The sequence below is a fragment of the Juglans regia genome, chromosome 7 (genome assembly GCF_001411555.2).
Source record: "Juglans regia cultivar Chandler chromosome 7, Walnut 2.0, whole genome shotgun sequence".
NCBI classification, from domain to species: Eukaryota; Viridiplantae; Streptophyta; class Magnoliopsida; order Fagales; family Juglandaceae; genus Juglans; species Juglans regia.
This window is the reverse complement of record NC_049907.1, coordinates 17,512,607-17,534,124: the sequence shown is the minus strand read 5'-3', so window position 1 is coordinate 17,534,124 and position 21,518 is coordinate 17,512,607. Positions and strand designations below refer to the sequence as shown.

General features: G+C 35.2%; 1 protein-coding gene across 1 annotated transcript; it reads right to left on the bottom strand.

The window, feature by feature from the left end:
• Window positions 1-20,127: 20,127 nt before the first annotated feature.
• On the bottom strand, window positions 20,128-21,271 carry LOC109001164 (1-Cys peroxiredoxin). The gene is made up of 4 exons (XM_018978325.2): window positions 21,086-21,271; window positions 20,822-20,970; window positions 20,555-20,701; window positions 20,128-20,445 (listed from the first exon to the last, which is right to left on the bottom strand). The coding sequence occupies exons 1-4, from the start codon at window positions 21,201-21,203 to the stop codon at window positions 20,182-20,184; spliced, it is 678 nt and encodes a 225-aa protein (XP_018833870.1). The 5' UTR covers window positions 21,204-21,271; the 3' UTR covers window positions 20,128-20,181.
• Window positions 21,272-21,518: the final 247 nt, after the last annotated feature.

Genomic DNA, 21,518 nt, shown 5'->3' with positions numbered 1-21,518 from the left:
ATAGTTAGATATAAACATTGCTTAAGCATAAAATACATTTTAATTTCAAATTTTTTATTTTTTTTAATTAATATCTAATTATTATTTAAATACAAAATCAATACAACTTTTACAAATTTTAAAATAAAATACAAAACTCAATACAAATCTAACAAATTTCAAAACAAAAATTATATTCAAATAGTTTTTTAATTGCATAATATTTTTATTCAATTTTTTTTCTCTATTTTTTTAAAACTCATATAAACATCTTAACTCAAATTATTTTACTAATTTTAAAATATTTCAAGGATCTAATCAAGCCCTTACAGTTCTTAATTATTAAGTCGCAAGGATATTGGTAGGCAATTTGAGGAAGGAAAAGTAGTGAACCATGATTACAATGCTGTTGCTATCGGTTAAAATGGTACGTACCTGCACTGATTTTAAAGGAAAAAACACGTAACCAGAGAGAATGAAAAAAGAGAGGAATATTGGGATTTGAATTCAAACGTTTGGTAGAGCCTATAGCTATTGAATCCAACTCCACCAAAATCGCAAGCAAATTAAGAACAAGCAATCATGGGTATATGATTCATAAAAACGGAGCCAATGAAACTTTTTGAAAAGTTTGTAAAGTCTCCTCGTCTTAAAAGAAACAGCTCTACTAGGTATAAGCAATCTTGTGTACCGATTGCTGATATGGCCTATTATATTAAGGAAAAAAAATAGGAAAAATAAAATACGAAGGAAGAAGAAGACATACAATCAGAAGCTTAAGGCCAGACCAGAGATGCTCGCAGAAGAAATCTAAGGTCACGGCCAAGTCTTTTGAACCTGAAGACATACTCGGAAGGCTAGACCAAATTGGAGCGGCTTGCAGCCAACAAATACCGATGAATATACAATGGCAATGTTAAATAAATTGAATTCATCACTCAACTTCATCTTGGATATTGTTTTAAAATATTGGTAAATATTATCTAGATAGGGGAAAGGGAAAGAGCATGCATCTCCTATAACACCTCATATCACAGATCCATCAACAATTCCATCAATTCAGGTATTCAACACCTCTTAGCACATGTGGGTTCATTTGTAACTTTTCTAATTGTGTTCACAGATGCAACTTAGGGTGGATGGAACCCAGCTAGATAGCTTGCCTGGAGGACAAACACCGCTACAAGTCAATGGAATTGGGGAAAATTCGGTTGATGAGTAGAAGTAGAGCGCAGTGGCTACCATCTTTTAATTCCATGTTTAATGTCTACCTTACATTCCACTTTGTAAGCATGCGTCTGTATTTTAATAGCAGTTTACTTGCAGTTGGAGGAACAATTTCATATTTCTATCACTTTATAGACCTCATATGTATAACCATGTTAACATGGCTGATGGAGAGCTTGAAAAAGCTAATATATATTGTTCTTATGAGTGTAAATAAGAGTCAATGGGAAGCATCCGTTTATCAGTATTTTCATCTGAGTGCAGATTTTGTGAGGAAACAAATGGTCCTGCTTATGGGATTCAACCCCAGTTCAAACCCCCCCGCGTGCTCTTATATCCAAGTTGTGAATGGAAGTTTCTTTTTACAGTATTATTTTTTTGATAAGTAAGACATGAATATTTATATGAAGATTGACAGAATGCAGGTAAACAAGAAAAAAGCTTTTAGGATCATTTCCAAGAGAAGCTGAAAATTATCCAAACATTGAAATCTATATATACAACAACTCAAAATAGTTGTGACTACGTTCATTACAACAACGTGAGCAATAAGTTGGTTGAGATTACAAAGTTCCAGTCAAGGGGTATTCACTATGATTGTATTAAGTACAATGAAATTAATATCGAAATGAACCAATAGATACAAAAAAGTGTGCATTCATGCCGGATGTCTGCTTGGTCGTTGCAAATTACAAAGTTGCCTTTGAATATCAACTTGGTTGTTGTGGACTCTCAACTCCCTCTTTGCAACCTCTTCTTCTATTTTTCAAAGCTCTTACTCCTTCCTTAACAACTCAATTTCTATCTTCAAAAATTTTTTTTCACTTTCCTCACTGTTATCTGGTGGGAATTCTGATCTCTCATTTGTTGTGAAGGTAACGGGCCAAATGCAAATTCTGGTGGGAATTGCCAAAACTTGACAAGAATAGGCTGAACACAGTCTGGAATGCAAGGCAAAACATAATGAGATTTATTGTACTAGTTACTGCACCACTCAATGAAAAATTTCAGCCAAAATAACCACAAAAAAAAAAAAAAAAAAGATTGCAATGCTCAGCTTGACGGGGCCCCAATCCAAGGCAACAAAGTCTCGTTGATACAATTGACTCATTGTCAAACAGTACAAGTGAACTACTAAACTCAGTCCTATTGAAATAATCTGAATGTAGCTTTAGACAGATAGACATTCCAAAGAGAGAACATAACAAAAAGAAAAAATAGATAAAGCTTCACATGTGAGTCCACAACAATTGAAACTATAGCAAACCAGCTTGCATTTCTTAATGTGACAAACAAAATAAGAAATAGAGAAAACTTAGTCCTAATCCATCTAATTGAAACTATAGCAGTTCACATGTGAGTCCACAACATTGCAGCGACAATCCAATTCCAAAATTAGATAAAACTTCCCAACCTATGATCATTACACAATAGCTTTCAGATATACCAAGGCTCACCATTTCCTAGTTACTCATTCAAACCCCTAGTGAGCATACACAAATAAATTAGCAACAATAAAAATACCAAATATAATATTTTCTATTAATTGTCATCATAATTAAGTTCAAAACTAAAAGTACCATCCAATCTTCTGTCACATTAAGAAATGCAAAAGCAAAAGCAAATGAGTCACTGGAAGGAGTGCAACCAAATGTGCAACCAAAAGGCCAAGCAAACACATCTCAAATTCAGGAGTAAAAAGAAAAGGCAAGAGGACAACTAATATTATCTTTAGTGTGTATATTAGGTAACTAAATGAGTCACTGGAAGGCAACCAAATGTGCAGGAGCATTCAATTTCTAGTCATGACTTATTTCTAATCATAAAACTAGAAAATCTAAAAGATACTCAACATGTCTTCAAATCCAGATCAATGTGAGATCAACAATCCCTCAAGCCTATTTTGAATGCACAATGAAGATAATAGTAGAGAAATAATCGATGTCAAAGGGCTGTATATTGGGAGATTTTTAGTGAAAATCTCTAAACAAATCAACTCAACAAATAAACCTAAATTTACTGAAAATCACAGAGAGAGAGAGAGAGAGCGATATACCGGTGATTGAGAAAAATAAAGTTGGCTTCAAAAACAAATCACAGAGAAAATGGGGTTAGGGTTCGGAAGCTTTAATGAGGGTTAAACGCATATGGGGGTTCCGAAACTTTAATGGAGATGACGGGGAGAAGAGGAGAATGGAGGAGAGAACGTCATCGTCTGAGAATGGAGGAGGGAAGTCTGAGAATGGAGGAGAGAATGGGTTTCAAGTTGCAGAGAATGGAGTGAGAGAGAGAGACAACAAAAAGGACTCAGAAAACACAATGTTTCAAGTTTCAGAAGTGTACATCCGAATGAAACACAGTTTCATTAAAGCCTTCTAAATTACATTCATCTTCATTTAAGTTTCATTCCTTCCCGCATGCAACACAACCCGCGTTTCATTTAATTAAAACTCACCGTTTTACTAACTGACGTGGATCTTGGTGCACGATCGGCACACGAAGTTTGTTGCATTCAGTGTTTTCCTAAAAGAAAATAATTTGTTCTCAAAAGTGTGGATAGTAGGTTTTCAAAAAGAGTCGGGCTACACTGCTGCTAGCCCACTCAAGTTGACCGCTTGTTAGTTTTTGTTATTTGTTATTTTTCTTTTTCTTTTCACATTTTTTAATATTTTTTAAAAAATAAAAAAAAATATCACAATACACATAAAATCACTTCCTTAATCACTAAATAAAAAAAAATTGTTAAGATGTCAAATTGAATGGTACAACTTGGGAGACAAAGTAGTTTTTTCCTTCCAGAAAAGTTTTTCTACTTAAGAGCAGTGTAGAGAGTATACTCTTAATGCTATTAACATGACATGGTTTAATTTATAAAAAAAATTTAAAATGATATTTTTTCACATCAAATATTATCATATCAGCAATGTAAAGGATATATCCTCCATATTAGTTGGCATAGTAAGATTTAATTTACAAAATAATTTAAGTTTTGATTTACATATGGAGAATGAAGGTACATTCTCTCCATCCGCATAAGGAGTTAAACTCTTATATTCATTCATGAATCTATGAATCGATGATAGAACCTGGTAGGCTATTTATAAGGGTTGAGGTGACCTACTATGGCAAAATCTCTCCATAACCCGACTCTCAATATCCAGTCTGGTGTATTATCTTTTGGAGCATAGTACAACCATTGATAGAGCCCAACCGATGCGGATATCTATCTGGCTTGGACTTATCCTTGTATCTTGCCAAGATACAATTGGTTAGGTTTCCATCTTGGTAACACCTTTATAGGGTTTATCTTTGACTTATACCAGTATTAGAGGGATACGAGTAGTTGACTTTATCCTTGAATCCAAACAGTGAGTTTGATGTAGCTTACTTTTTCAATCGCCCTTTGTTAATCGAGTCCCAAGTGACTGTGCCCTTTAGTCACCTAGAAAACATATTTATAACCTACAGTTACCTCAAAAATTATTGTCACACGTGTGTCGGCAAGAATTTCCTTTCTTTTTTTAACTCCTTTATTCTCTCTCTCTAATTTTATCTTTTCTTCCTAAATCATTCATTTCAACTATGATCACTTTCTTCTGGACACATGTCCTTTACTTGTTGCATCGCAATTCGTGCATTCAATATGTCTAATGGTTCACCTGCCACTCCACGAATCACCTCATTCACCTCATTGTGCAGTGTAAAATCAATTGGCCCGGCTCATTTGACACACCTCACACTCCTCGTGCAGGGTAAAATATGAGATTTGGTCAGCGTGCTCCTTTTACTTTTGACGCATGTCATCCTTCATTTGGCTTCAATCACTATGCCCTTTTGCCATTCCACCTTCCCATAACCTCACCACCTTCTTATGGCTTCACATTTTTCATGCTTGCTTACATTTATCTCTCCTACACTGGAATCTTATCATTCATTTAATCAAATGACTCCCATAAATGCTTTTCGCTTGCTCATCGGCCTTCTCGACCATGTCAATCCCCAAAAATGGTTTTTGGTTCCTCCTTGATTCCACCTTCTCAATCTATCTCACGGGAAGGCTGATCCTTTGGTTGCCTAAATTACTCAAGAACTTGAACAATTTCTTTTCCCAGTGCGTAACTCCACTAGTAGTTTGTGTGATCTTCTCCTCGTGTGCCGTTGACTAACTCAGGTATGCTTGTGGTGTGCCCTAGCAACCTACAATCATGAAGGAAATCTCAAGGAACCCAGTGAGGGATGCCTTTAATGCTTAAGTCAGTAATGAGTTAAGTTCTTCTAATGACTAATGAATCTTTCAATCGTTGGTACATACCTGGTAGGCTGTTTGTAAGGATTGAGGTGACCTACTATGACTAAACATCTCCATAAGTACGACTATTAGTGCCCATTTTGGTATATTACCTTTTAGAATACGATTCGGCAGTTGATAGTGCTCATTCGGCACAGATATTTCGCTTGGAATTATTTTTGTAGATTTGTATCTCGTTGGGATACAATTGGACTAGTTGGTTAGGTTTCCATCTTGGTAATGTATTTCCAAGGGTTTATTTTTATGGACCGGTCCCAATATTATAGGGATACAAGTAGTTGACTTTATCCCCAAACCCAAATAATGAGTTTAATATAGCTAAATCCTTTAATTGTCCACTGTCACATGAGTCCCACGTGATTGTGGTCTTTAGTTGCCTACAACTCTTTCTTGACCTACAAAACATGTTTATACCTAACAGATACAATATTCTAACTAGAACAATATTAATCTTCATCCTAGATTTATTATACAAATCACAAATGGCAATGTGTTACATTTTAAATGTCACTTACAATGTACTACACCAATAAATATGCCTAGAAATGGCGAAATATCCTTGTTTGGTTGCACAAATAAAATGAGATAAAAGTTAAATAAAATATTGTTAGAATATTATTTTTATTTTTAGATTTGAAAAAATTGAATTTTTTTTATTGTATTTTATGTAGGAGTTTGAGAAAGTTGTAATGATTAGATGAAGGGAAATCCTTAAGACCGGTCGGGCTGGTATTAAGCAAATAACATCCTGCCAATCACATAGAGACACGTAAGCCTTCCACCACAATTATCCTAAAGCAACACTACACCAAAAAAGGGCAAGCTCTTCTATGCAATTTCAGCCTCTTACCCCTCGCACCCGAAGGAACCCCCAGCTGCATCGGCGGAACTCCCCATGAATCGCACCCTCTTCGTTGACGTTCAACCAGAAGGAACTCCCCCACGAATCGCACCTGAAAGCTCAACCCGTCAGCGTTGGCCCCCTTCAGAACCCCCCTTGGTCGAAGCTCAGCCCCCTTCGTAGTAGCGATAACCATTTCTGGTATGCCCTTTAACCAACCCTAAACTTGATTTTGCTTGGATTTTGTACCGATTTTGTATTTTCCAAAACCGATTACGCACTGATTACTCTCATAAACCGGTACTTTCGGTTTTACCAGTTTTCGGTCCGGTTTTCTGGTTTTTTTAAAATATAAGTTTCATAATTTGTCATTAAAAATGTTTATAAAAAAAAAACTAATTTAAAAAAATATGTTTTATACTTTTATTAAAAAAATCTGTTTTAACTTTTACTAAAAAAATCTATTAGACTATATAATAGTATTAATATTAGACTATTAGTATAGCTAAATAACATATTAGACTATATAATAGTATTAATATTAGACTATTGGTATAGTTATAAGTTATATATTAGTGTTAGTTATAAACTATATATTTAATATTAGTATTAGTCATAAACTTTTAGTAAAAACTTGTAGTATTAATTATAAGTATAACTATAATCATTAGTCTATATTAGACTATTAGTATTAGTTATAAACTTGTAGTGATTTAGCATTAACATTTTATGTAATAATTTATAAATTATAATAAGAAATTATTTCATATATATATAATTATATATATTATATATAAAAATTTCACATAAAAATTTATAATTATACATAATATATAAAATGTATATATATTAATATATATAATATTTTGTATAAAAATTATATATACAATAATACAAATATTATTTTTTTTATATATATTTTTATCAACCGGTCCGGTCCGGGCCGAAAAATATTAAAATTGGAACCGGCCGATTTTCACATTCCAAGAACCGGTTCCGGACCGGACTGATTCAAAACTGGTAAAACCATTCCGGTCCTGACCGGTTTTCCGGTTTGAATTTACACCCTTACACATATATATTTTTATTTATATATACAAATAAATATATTGTATATAGATATATACAATTTATTAAAAACTTAAAATTATATTCAAGTCATTGGATTGTCTTGGCCTCCTAGGCCAACCTTTATATAGGAGGCCAAGGCAATACAATAGTCATTCTTAAACAATGTGAGATTTAGTAGAAATCAATCCAAAATCTAACTCTAATGAGTTTAAGTTTCTTTTTATATTTATACCAATACCAATACACTAATAGTCATTTCCTTAACCATTAAGAAAAAAAATATTTTAAAAAAAAATTAAATGCATGAGCAGTCAAAATGAGAGGGCAAATTTTATTTTATTTTATTTTTTATTTTTTTATAGAAAGTTAAAATGAGGGGGCAAATTGAGGAGACATAGTAGCATTATTAATTCAAGATGTTTTATCTTGGCACGTGTGTCCTAACTCAGCTTGATGAGCTTCAAGTTTTGACCCTAAATTATCTTGCCATTAATTAAGTACATATACCAAACTATATTTGATACTTTCCATTTCACAGAAGGTGAATTTCTGATAGTGATCTGGCTGCAGACTACTGTAAAGATTTGCAAGCAGTTAGTACGCCTCATCTAAGATTTTATGACTTGAGAGTGTGTACTGCACGCGAGCTATGTAAAATTTGGATGATTCATCATGGCTTTTGAACTAATACACCAAGAAAATTACTTAAATCACAAACCAGGCCAGCCAAGCAGCCTTCGCGTAACAACATTACTGTTGGAGCCACCAAGAGTGGCACCCGAGGCTTGAGCCTCATCAAGAAGGCTTTTTTTTTTTTTTAATGTTTTTTTCTTTTTTTTTTCATATATGTTTTTAAATATCTTTAGATGTACAAGTTAAATCAACATCATGTAAGAAAGGGGTATCCATAGTGGGCACCCATTCACCTCCTCTTGGGGGTTATGAAGTGGCTCTTAAGCCACTTCATGATTCTTGATGGCTGGCCCTTAATGGCCAGCCAGTGGGTTACACTAGAGAGGCTAATTACATAGTCTCTCCCCCTCTTTGGAGGATATACTTGGAAAAAACAAGCTCTATCTCAAATGGTTCTCTCTAGTCATGGCATCTAGATTGTAGAACGTATGAGTGTTGTTTTGGTATTACCACGTAGCACACTCCACCATCGATGTGAAGAACGTGGACGAACAACGATTCTTCACATCAATGCTGGAGAATCCGTAGAACAACTACACTAGATTTAAGATATTTTCTATGCAGTAATATCGCTTTCGTTGTGCATTCTGATCTAGTTTTTCTAACGTTGGTATCAGAGCCCAATCGGTTGTTTTCAAGTTGTGTTTTTGACGTGCGCATTATAATTTCATTTACTGAAATATTTCTGCATGATGAGATTTTTTTTTTTTTTTTTACCAACGACGAGGGCTGCTAAGGTTGGCCATTACGGTGGTAGCGCCGCTCAAGAATGGCTGCAACCACCCACTAGTATCAGTAAGAACCCGTCCACATGTAGGCGCAGATCTCGACGTTGTGTTGTAGGAGGCAGCAGCGTGCACCGCTTGGGTGCTGCCACACGATTGTCGTGCGTGTTTACCATCTCGGTGTTGTGACCACCACAGGTACTGACGAGTGTGCACTGTGCACCCAAAGTGATTGCTATGAATCACTGTAAAGGTGGTTGCGCTACCCAAGGTGCGGCGACAACCACTGTCATGCACCAGGCAAAGCGGCAGTTTCTGCCATGACGGACTATAGCCCATCAGCATGGTGCAACAAGCAACGTCGGTGCGCATCAAAGAGTGCCACATTGCCACGGTTTAGATTGCACCTCCTGCATCTAATGTGCGAAGAGTTGCACCCCCGGCCAACGCAGAAAGCTCGGCTGGGCGCAGAGCGTGGTGACGTCCTCTGTTGGGCGCAGAGGCAAGACCCTCCAACACACGGACAAAGGACAGCATTGCCATGCCATGCCCCATGAATAGATGCTCTAAAGCACCTAGGAGTGGCATGGCCACCTCTGCTACATGCAGAGTTGCGAGCGCCTTCACAGAGGCGCTGTCCTCTGATGCGTGCAGAGCAACGCACACCATGGTGGTGCTGCGCTGAGCTGCGGGCACCATTCCAATGCCGTCGCAGATCAAAGCTCTGTTGCGCCTAAAGCAACTCGTAACGGCAGTGCGACAATCCATCAGTGCGGGCACCAGTTGGGTGCAGTCCGTAGCATAGATGATGGAGAAGCAGCGCTGCATGCTATGCCGTGTGAGGAAGTGTTGCTACGGCGCGGTGCTTCTGCTAGGAGCTGGGGTGGCGACAGTTGAGAGTTTTTTTTTTTTGGATGAATAGTAACCGTATGTAGGTTACGGTTTGAGGAAGAAGATGAATAGTTATTTGTGTTTCATCTATACGGGCTTGAGCTATGGGCTTGTTTCAAAAATAAAAATAAAAAAATTTGGGTTGTTATATTTTATTTACTTGGGTCTGAGCTAAAAACTAGTGGTCTTGACTTGGGTTTCTTTTAAAATCACATTTTGGTGTGAAATTTGTTTTTTGCTTGGGCTGAAATGTTTTAGTCAATAAACAGTTTTATTTTAAATCCGGCCCATCTATGTTCTTGTATTTAAAATGTAGCAGTCTATTATTTTTTAAAAGGGCCACTGGCCGATTTGGGCCTTAGAAGACCTCAGACCACTCTACAGCTAGGCGCCTAAGGGGGTGTGGCCCATTAGCTGTCTAAAAACAGTTTTTTTTTTGACAAAATACTTGGGTGGTGTTTTGAACCCAAGACCTCACACACAAGGGCTATAAGCTCAATCATTGTGCTAGAGTTTATTATTAGTGTGTATGTTGATTTTATTTAGTAATTCAGCATGTAATTGCGGCATAAAATATTTATTTTTTCTAAAATATTTTTTTTGCATGTGCTTATTGAATACATGCATGCCATGATATTATGATGTCATGTTTTATCACATTGATAGGCTTTTTATTTTAAGTTATAAATTGTCTAGATTATTATTTTTTGGTGAATAATAATTATTTGGATCAAATGTGATGTGATCATTTTTGTACATGTATTGTGATTACATGTAATTGTATGAGCTTATTTTATCACTTGTATTGTTAGAATATTTTTTAGAATTGTCTTCAATTTTTTAGAATGTGATAAACTAGAGGATTAAGTAGCCCGAGTTTGATTAGTTCATGCTTATGATTGGCTTGTATTGATTTCTTCAATCAAAGAAGAAATTATTTTTATGTATGAATGACTCGGTGGATTACTTATCCTAGTGGAAGTATGGTTGAGATTGATTTGGAATTAATCTCCTATACGATATAAATTTGTGCGAAAATTAAGTTAGAAATTAATAATTAAGCATTGAGGCGTAATAGATGATTAGGAAGCTTAGTGAATTTTTGATCTTGAGACGTGTATTAATTATTTTTGGTTCCAACATAGATTAGAGCGGCAAATTTCTTATATGTGTGTGCAATTAGATGCGCCTAGGTTAGTAACTTTGAAATAATTGAAAAGAAACCCTAGAGATTATTTATGCGACTTAATTGTCTCATTAATCTCCTCTATGAGCAGTAGTTGGAAACAAATAAAGATTATTGTGAGTGTCAGATAATCTTAGACCATCATTATTGTGAAACCTCTGAAATGTCTAGAATAAAATTGAAAGTGCACGTGGGACGCATACACTACAATTTTTATAGAAGTTTATGGGATCAACTATCAGATTGAGCTAAATCACTATTTTGCCTTTAAGAATCTTGTGGGTAATAGTAGTAATTGCGCATTGTTTTTATAACGCAAAGATTAATTGCTCCTATATTTTGAGGTTGAGCATTATAATCTTGAAGCAACTTAGATTACTCATAGATAAGATCATACTCTCTAAAACTTGCTAGTATGTCTGGCGAGCAAGGATACTAAAATCTGAGTGCGCAAGAGTGCTGAGGACATTCTTGATTGACACATTCATTTTTCAGGTTTTGTCAGTGCATCTCTCTATGGTATTAGTACTGATAATTTTGCTCAAGTTTTATTTCTCTCTAACGAGAACAAATAGGTTTTTGCAGAAATATGAACTTAGGGGCACCCCTTGAGAGTAATACAAAGCACCTTGGAGGTTTGCTTAGTAACTGTGGTAAAAGTCTGAATAATTAAGTATGACTTAAATTAAGCCTAAAAATCTTGCTCGTGGTTGCACTGATGCAAGATAGGTTTTAGGCTAAAATAATTTCTCGTAAAGTTTTTCTTTTCTCTCCTATAGTGGATTAGAGAATATGAAGATATTGAATCAGCGTGAAATGGGAATATATCGCTAGTTAGCAACTAAAACGTCACATACTGCATTTGTTGCACAAATTGATATTTTTAGTGCTTTTAATGCGATAATAAAGAAGTCTATACCTAATTTGATATAAGACTCATTGAAAAAAGTGGTGTTAGTGAGAATTCCTAGAGGTTTAGAAGTTGGATGTCACTCATTGAATCAGTGATATTATTTCTCGGGTGGAGAAATGATATACTAAAATATGAATATTTTCTATGTGAAAGTTCTTATACATGCACACTAAAGACTTAGATAATAAAAATATTGTTTCATCATATAAATGCGATCCAAATTTTTTTTAGGAAAATATATTTTTCAGTTAAAATATTTTCAAAATCGCATTCATATGAGTTAGATGATGAGAACAATTATCTCGCAGTTTTTTGACTTGTTGAGAATGGTGTTATGGTGCAGAACAGTTGTTACATCACATTTGGGTTGATGTAATATGGGATTGCGGCCGTAATTCTCATTTGTCGTCCTTAGATCCAGTTCATTCGCTTTTGAGAAAGACTGAGTGACTATTTTGTGCAAACATGAATTATATTAAAAATTGAGTGGATCTGAGCTTGATCATTTTTTGTTGAGTCAAGAAAATTACTCGTATTTTCGGTGAGGGTGGGAATTGTGGATTTTTGTAACACTTATTTTTGGAAAGAACATTTTCATCACGTTTCATTCCACATTACCTTAACCTTAATATTTTTAAAATTCTTTTTATATAAAATCGTCGAAATAGTGTGAGTAATTCAACAAATAGTGGGAAGTATACCTTTGAGTTAAGGTGTAACATTAGTGATAATGACTCTCAAAAGTTATAGAATATAAGGATCCTCTTAAATAGTGTGGTAGTTTTATATCAATATTATCTCATCGTTTAGAGACTATAAGAGAATATTTGTAATATGACTCCGCTAAAGGTATTGAATTCACATAGTAGGAACCCCAACATAGAATTTTAGATTCACTTTACTTATATGATCCAACTTGGGGTTGTTGATCTAATTGACAAAGGAAAAGTGGTGTTAATAGATGTATAAATCCATCTCTTGGCACTAATTGAGTTGCATTTAGATAGCTATTGATTGCATATTTATTGGAACTTTTCTTAATATAGTTAAATAGCTGATTCTCATAGAAGAATTAGATGGTTAACTTTTGTGATGTTTAGGCGTTAAGTACTTTGAGCGCATGATTGTTACTAGTACTATTTTGGTATAGAAAGCGAATGAATATTGATTGTGCTGTTTATATGCGGCCTAAACAATCCATCTATTCAAAGATACCCAATGTACCTAGTTATTTTTTATTTATTAAATGACATATTGAATAAAATGTGGTTCTTTAAACGCTGTTGACAATATTAGAAAAATGTCATTATAAGAGAGATTGCGAACTGGTTGTATTAAATAATTAATTGTATCCTAATAAGAGGTTTTCCATACTACGAGGTGATGGACATGAATTTGTGAAAACAAGCTCAGGCTTCATGTCTTGTGAGACTGTTTATGAGAAAAACAGTTTCTAAGAGCTCTAGTTCAAAATCCATAGACAATTAATGAAATGGAAAATACTAAAGAATCTAGTTTTGCCTATACTATTTGGTGTTTCCATTATGGTTTGCTCATGGGAGTTAGAGGTTAAGATCTTGTTAGAGGGTAAGTATGGCTTACTTGATTAAGTGAGTTTGTGATGCGATTGTCGTTAAAAGTAATGACTAGACTATTATGATTGTCTATGGGGGCAAAGGCACTAATCGTTTTACCCTTAATGAAAGATAAATTATGGTTATCTCACAGGCTTTTGTTGAGTGCAATAAATTTATATGAAACCTTAAAGTCACAAATTATGTTTGCTGAATAACATTTGTGGTCGCAAATTAAACACCGCTTGAGAGTTGTGGTTTTATAATTTGTTGTTGACCATATGATTTATCTGTACCTCATGGTATTGCTTGTCGTGCATATGATATTGATGTGTTCTATGATCATGTGGCCTGATTGGAAGCATTATTTGTTAAGCACACACATTCACCATAAATTTATGAGTTATGGTGAAAAATGTATATTTGACAGGCTTATATCAGTTCACTCACACGAGCGATCGCCTTTGGCACTACAAAGAGGTATCGAGCAAAGATGAGACGATGTGTTACTCGGTACTTGTCCGGAGAGGGATAAGTTGGAAGATACAAAAGATATGTCGCCTTAGTGGGAGCTAAGATGACGTCTAAGGACCGTGCATAGTTACCCATAATCCATGTAGCATGTGGTTTAGCCAGATGCGAGATCATATTTGGCTCTTTGGATAGCGAGCAAATGGAGGGACTCAGGTTAGGCGCTGAGATAGCGACTAGACTAAGATCTGTACGGTGAATTGAGATTAGATATACGCTATTTCTTTGGAAAGAGAACTCCACCGTAACATGTATTTCATACTACATGTGCTTTTGTGACCAACAATAGAGGTGAGTGAATGGTTCCCTGCTTCCTCACCATGTGAGTCCTGTAGGTTATAATTGATGACTTTAATTTATTTATGCTCTTAGAAAACCTTTGACTATGTCACGATGTTGATATTTTAGTGTCTGCTACTTTGGCATGTTATTTATGGCCATGAATGATGCGGTCTAAAGAGTCACTACTGGGAAAGCGACTGGACTGAAACTGAATGACATGAGTGCGAATGGAAAACTATTTGGTAACACATCGATAATGGTGTGTACTCATTGCAGGCAAGTTATGTTGCTTATTGGGAGTTGCAATATAACTGTGAGTACATCATGTTTTATGGAGATTGGGCATTGGTCTGAGTCATTTGGACTTGAAAGGGATTATGGATGCTCAGTCTGATGTGACCAAATGAGTCGGGGTATAACGAGACACTTTTATGGATATTGCTATGCTGGTTTTCTCTTAGAGAGATTTGATATAGTGCTCCCATTTTTCTTTTTACAGTTGTGCTCGATGGTCGCACGGTCTATTTGCCAGTATGAACAAGATTGAGAACATATTGAGAGATGCGGACCTGAGATCTTGCCCACTATGTGTGAGTGGAAGATGTAAGAAAGGAGCACCTATAGTGGACACCCCTTCACCTCCTCTTGGGGGTTATGAAGTGACTTTTAAACCACTTCATGAGTCTTGATGGCTGGCCATTAAGGGGGTTACATTAGAAAGGCTAATTACAGTCTCTCCCTCTCTTTGGAGGATATACTTGTAAAAAACAATCTCTTTCTCTCAAACGGTTCTCTCTAGTCACGGCATCTAGATTGTGGAACGTATGAGTGTTGCTTTGGTATTACCACGTAGCACACTCCATCATCGATGTGAAGATCCTAGACGAACAACGATGCTGGAGAATCTGTAGAACAACCGCACTAGATCTGAGATATTTCCTATGAGGTAATATCGCTTCTGTTATGCATTCTGATCTAATTTTTCTAGCAGGATCCATATTAGATGTACAAGCCTCGTAAATATTGATTCAGTTAGAGTGAACATCGATCCTCAATAATTAATGATATTCATCATGCCAGTTCCAATAAATTTTTCTAGTTGTAATCTTTTACGTACGAGCGGAAAAACGAATAAGGGCTCATTTTACAAGCGGAAAAACGAATAATGGCTCTGAGATAAATTAATGAGATAATTTTAAATGAGTTAAATAAAATATAATTTTTTAATATTATTATTGTTGTGAAATTTGAAATAATTGAAATATTTATTATATTCTATATAAAAATTTAAGAAAATTATGAAATAAAATAAACTAAAGAGTATTTTTGTATTAGCCTAACTCAGACTTCTGATCCATTTAAAAAGAGAAATAAAAAGTAAATAAAAAAAAGGCAATCAAGGGGCAATTGTGATATTGGTTCTATACTGCAATATATTTATTTTGATTTCATGTTCGCGCCTGGAAAACAATGAGGTACAATCCGTAAGCAAGAGTATAAAGTGTTAGAATATTTTAAATATGGGCTTCATTTGATTGCATATTTTATAAAACGGGTTAGACATATATATATATATATATATAGAGCTCACAATGATATTTTGTTTTAAACTCATTAAGTTGAGTGATCATTTGAGGTTTATTGCACCTTAGTAATATATGATTATATCCTATTTATATTGTGGTATAATTATGTATGTAGGCTTGGAAACTCAAGAGTCTTTATTCTGGAATTTTTATAGACCCATTTGAATTTGAGTCCTTAATGGGTGGACTCCATAAGTTTTCATTTATAAGAGGCTAGATCCCTCATCCTCTCCATATGTCCATTGGCTTGCCCCATTGATAGCTGATGATTTGTGAGGAGCAAGGAGGAGAAGATCGGTTTGTCTGCATTCTGCAAACATGGCTTCCGCAGGTATATTTTCACCATTTTCGTATTCTGCATTGCCATCTTAGATTCTGATTTCTAGCATGTATTTTTGTGTATTTTACATTTGGTATCAGAGCAACCATGCTAGGATTAGAATCTTTGATGATGTTTTCATGTTATGTTTTCGATTTCCTTTTCTCTACGGAAATCGATCGCTCAAAATCAAATTCGTAGGATTTATTTGTTGTAAATCTTCAAACTGGTTGAGTTTTTATTTTCTCTCCATTGCTTCCGCAGCCTTACTGTTATGGTTTCACCATTTATATATATATTTTTTATTTTCGGAACTATTTTTGGGTAAGAAAATCGTATTACATAATCGATTGATCAAACTCATATCAAAATCGGTTTTTTGGAATGCTATTTACTTGTTTTAGATGTGTTTAATCGTTGCTTTGTTTTGGTTTTGAGATTTTACAAAACTAGGGTTAATACCCATTTCAAAATTTGATTAATCTTCACTAAATATAGATACCCATTGTTTTAAAATATCATATATGTATTTTTCGGGCACTATATATTGTTTCCCCTAAATTAATTTTATTTTTTGATCCAAGAATTGCAAGAAATTGAGAAAAATCCATTTAAAAACCCGTAGACCCGGTTTTCTGACCCGCGACCAGCTTTCAGACCCGGCTGGAGGTTGAAGATGAATTCACCTCCAGCCAGAACGTTGCCCACGCGCAGCAGGTGGTGCGTGCGGCACGTGTAGCCTCGTGAACAATGTTTTTCCTAGTTTTCTTTTTCCAGTATTTATGTACTGGCCCTATTAAATCTATATGTATTTTTTGAAAAATTTTTGTAACATCATAAGACACTGTTTTATATTTTTGAATATTATTTACACATTTTTCTGTGGGCTACAGTGTACTGTATATTATAATATTTTTGTGGTGAATAGTCAGTATCTTATATGATTTGTGCATATGTGTACTCTCTCTCTCTTAACATGTTTTGGATGCATGTTAATTTTGTGACTTGTTATAAGTATTTTGTATATATATGCTTTCCAAGTTCATATTTAATTTTAGACATATCTGTTGTCTTATATGTTTGATCTATTCACATTGTTTTAGTCTCACAATTACATTTGAACTCTAATTTTGATTATATCAAGTTGATGATTATTATTATCATTTTGTGATTGTAATTCATGGGCATTCAGATTATCCTTATTTTTCCATTAAATAAAATTTTTGAAATATTCGTGGGTGGTAGCCGCCAAAGTGGCACACTCATTGATATTTAAAAAAAAAAAGGGATATCTTTGTTTTCTAATTTATTGCACATAATATCTTGCCCAAAGGTGTTATTGTGTATGACATTTTAGAAAATGGTGTGAATTAGTTAATGAGATTACATTAGTCTAGAAATTTCATTCTACCTAAGGGTGATGGTATTTTGAAATTGATGTGATTTTATTAATTAGTTTTGTGATATGTTTTAAGAGTACCTTATAGCATGTTGTTTAGTCAACCCAAAGGTGACTTTACAATGATGCACCAAGGCTCTTACCGTAATGAAGCTCATATGGTTCCGAGCTTAATTATGGATTGTCTAATTAATAGCTCATATTAATTAGAAAGATTTGATATCATCTATTGACTGCATGCTATCTGTTTGGATGATAATTAAATAAAATGTACTATTTCATGTTTTCCACAGTTTTGAATGCCTCCTCTATTTCAAGTCAATTATCTGCTATTGAAACTTTAACTGGGAATAATTATGTGAGATGGAAACGAGACGTAGAAATTGCTCTTGGTCTTTTGGGATTGGATTTTGCCTTGGAAGACCAACCTTCAAAACCTACTGATAAGAGCACTGCTGAATATTTGGCTGAATATCAAAAGTAGGATAGGGCAAACAGACTTTGTTTAAAGATTATCAAACATTCTATATCAGATTCCATTATGGGAGCTATTTCAGACAATGATAATGCTAAGCAATTTTTGGGTGCCATAGGACAAAGGTTTGTTGAATCCGATAAAGCTGAAACTGGAGACCTCATGGATAGACTGATGAGTATGAAATATAATGGTTCTAGTGGAGTTAGGGAGTACATTATGAAAATAATACATATATCCTCTAAGCTAGAAGCCCTCAAAATTTCCATTGCTGAGCCTTTTTTGGTTTATCATGTTCTTAACAGTCTTCCTAGCCAGTTTAATCACCTAAATGTAGCTTACAATGCTCAGCAAGATAAATGGGATTTAAACGATTTGATAGTAGTATATGCCTAAGAGGAGTGTAGGATGCGTCGTGAGACAGTTGAAACTGTGCAATTAACTTTTCAACCACAACAGAACAATGGGTCATTTCATAATTATAAGTCTAAGTTCCACAAGAGAAATAAGTCATATCGAAATCAGTACAGTAAAAGGTTTGAAGGTCAGACTTCTAATGGTCCTAAAGAAACTATGAATAAAAATTATCAACGCAAGTTTTGTAAGAAGAATGGTCATTGGCAAAAGGATTGTTTGAAGTTTAAAGTTTGGTTGGAGAAGAAGAAGAAGAACTCGACAGATACCTCATTGGCCTTAGTTTGTTTTGAGTCTTCGTTAGTAGATGTGCCTTTAAATTCTTGGTGGATAGACTCAAGTGCAAGTATTCATATTGCGAATTCCTTGCAGGGGTTCGTAAGCAAACGGAGGCCAAGTGAGAATGAAGTAAGCTTATGCGTTGGGAATGGAGTTCAAGTGAAGGTCGAGTTTATAGGAGTAGTAAAGTTGTCCTTGGAGTCTGGTTTTTCTCTTGTTTTGGAGAGCACAGTTTTTGTACCGTCAATGAGACGAAATTTGATTTCTATATCAAAACTTGATGAATCTGGTTTTTCTTTTAAGTTTGGCAATGGAAAAGTTGAATTGTTCTATGATTCTCGTTTGGTTGGAAATGGTCTTTTGTGTGATGATTTATATAGAATGATTTTGGCTTCTTTTAGTGAAGTCTCTTGTGTTACCAATGTAGCGAAGAAAAGGTTTTTAATCCGTAAATCATCTTCTATGTTGTGGAATAAGAGATTAGGACATATTTCAAAGGAAAGAATAGAGAGATTGGTAAAAGTTGAGATACTTCCCTTTCTTGATTTTTCAGATTTTAACACATGTGTGGACTGTATAAAAGGAAAGCTGACTAAATCCACAAGAAAGGGTTCTACTAGGAGTAACAGTATTTTGGACTTAATACATACTGACATTAGTGAACCTTTATCTTTTATTTTAAATATGGGTTTCATTTGATTGCATATTTTATAAAACGAGTTAGACATATATATATAGCTCACAATGGTATTTTGTTTTAAACCCATTAAGTTGAGTGATCATTTGGAATTTATTGCACCTTAATAATATAGGATTATATCCTATTTATATTGTAGTATAATTAGGTATGTAAGCTTGGAAACTCAAGGGTCTTTATTCTGAAATTTTTATAGACCCATTTGAATTTGAGTCCTTAATGGGTGGACTCCATAAGTTTCCATTTATAAGAGGCTAGGTCCCTCCTCCTCTCCATATGTCTATTGGCTTGCCCCATTGATAACTGATAATTTGTGAGGAGCAAGGAGGAGAAGATTGATCTGTCTGCATTCTGCAAACATGACTTTCGTAGGTATATTTTTACTATTTTTATATTCTGCATTACCATCTTAGAATCTGATTTCTAGCATGTATTTTACATAAAGCACCAAAAGGCTGCAACGATAACCAGAGGGCCAGGATCCCCCACCAAACAAATTAAACTAAATTTACAGTAATTGTTGTTTCGTAAGCATAAAAACATCGTACAGAGAAGACGCATGTTATGGACTATTTGCTTTGGATTCCATACATATACATATACATATACATATATATATATACATATACATATACATATACATATATATATATATATATACATATACATATACATATACATATATATATATACATATACATATATATATATATATATATATATATATAAACTTCACTTCACACATCATTTGGTACCCTTGTTCAAAGTCAGAAGCCCTTAACTTGGACCGTTAATTTACATTTTTCACATTGGTAAAACGAAGGTAGTCCTTCTTGGATGGGAGTTCCACAGTCTTGTAACCCTGGGGGAACATCTCCTTGGCCTGCTCATTGGACACGCTCGGTGAAATGACCACAGGATCTCCCTGTTTCCAATCTACTGGAGTGGCAATCTTGTAGTTGAATCTAGATGCCTCCTGCAGGGAATCCAACACCCTCACCACTTCGTCCATGTTTCGGCCAGTAGTTGCCGGGTACAGAAAGCTCAACTTTACCTAAACGATCCCAACAAAATGTCTGGACAAGTTATTAACAAGTAATTTATAGGCCAATTCCGACAATATTAATTGGTTTCAAATACGAGGAAATTAGCATAGATCATACCTTCTTGTCGGGTCCTACTATATGCAAAGCTCGAGATGGGAGCGGTTTTCCAGAGTTGTCTTTCTCATCCGGGTCTACCATGTTCAGTTGCTTGATGATGTCTCGGTTGGGATCAGCAAGGATAGGATATGTCACCTTGCACCCAGGCTGCATGGGCATCGCGCACGTGTAAATAGACGTACGTACAAATCTAAATTTACACTTTTATTTTGGTCGAAAAGCCAGATAAGAAATTTAATTTGCGAGAAAAAACAAAAGTAAACCTACAGTGTAGGCTTCAATATCCTTAATCCACTCGTTGTGCGATTGCACATCATCACAAGACACACCTACGAGCTTCACCCCTCGATTAGCGAACTCCGGAGCATAGGCAGCCATCTTCCCCAGTTCCGTAGTGCAGACGGGCGTGAAATCGGCTGGCATGTCAAACACATCCATCCAAGATTCCAAGCCAATTAAAACATGTCAAACACGCCATGATCAAAGGAATAAAAAGCATGCAATTAATTGGCACAGTATTAGAATACTAACCCGGGTGAGAGAAGAGTATGGTCCAGCTATCACCGATGTAGTCATGAAGCTTGATTTTTCCATGGGTGCTGTCGGCCACAAGGTTAGGAACTGTGTCTCCGATCGTCAAGCCTGGCATTTTCGCAGCAACCGTGGCAGCAAAGTCTTGTGTTTCTGCAGTAGTTTTCTTGATGTGGGAGTTTGAGAGGGACAGAGAGTGAGTTTATTATAAAGGATGAAAGTCCGGTGCATGCCGAGAACGTGGCATGAGTCGTGGTCATGAAGTTCGGCAGTTGCCTGCGTGTTACTGGAGTGTGCTAGCTAGCTCCTTCCACGTGTACCGCCAATCCCCTCTCGTCCTTTTTGTCCCCGGTTTGGGTCACTTTCTCTTTCTGAAAAAATCATAAAAGGAAAAACAAAACATAAAAAGGTGATTAACGGTCTAGTTGGACCG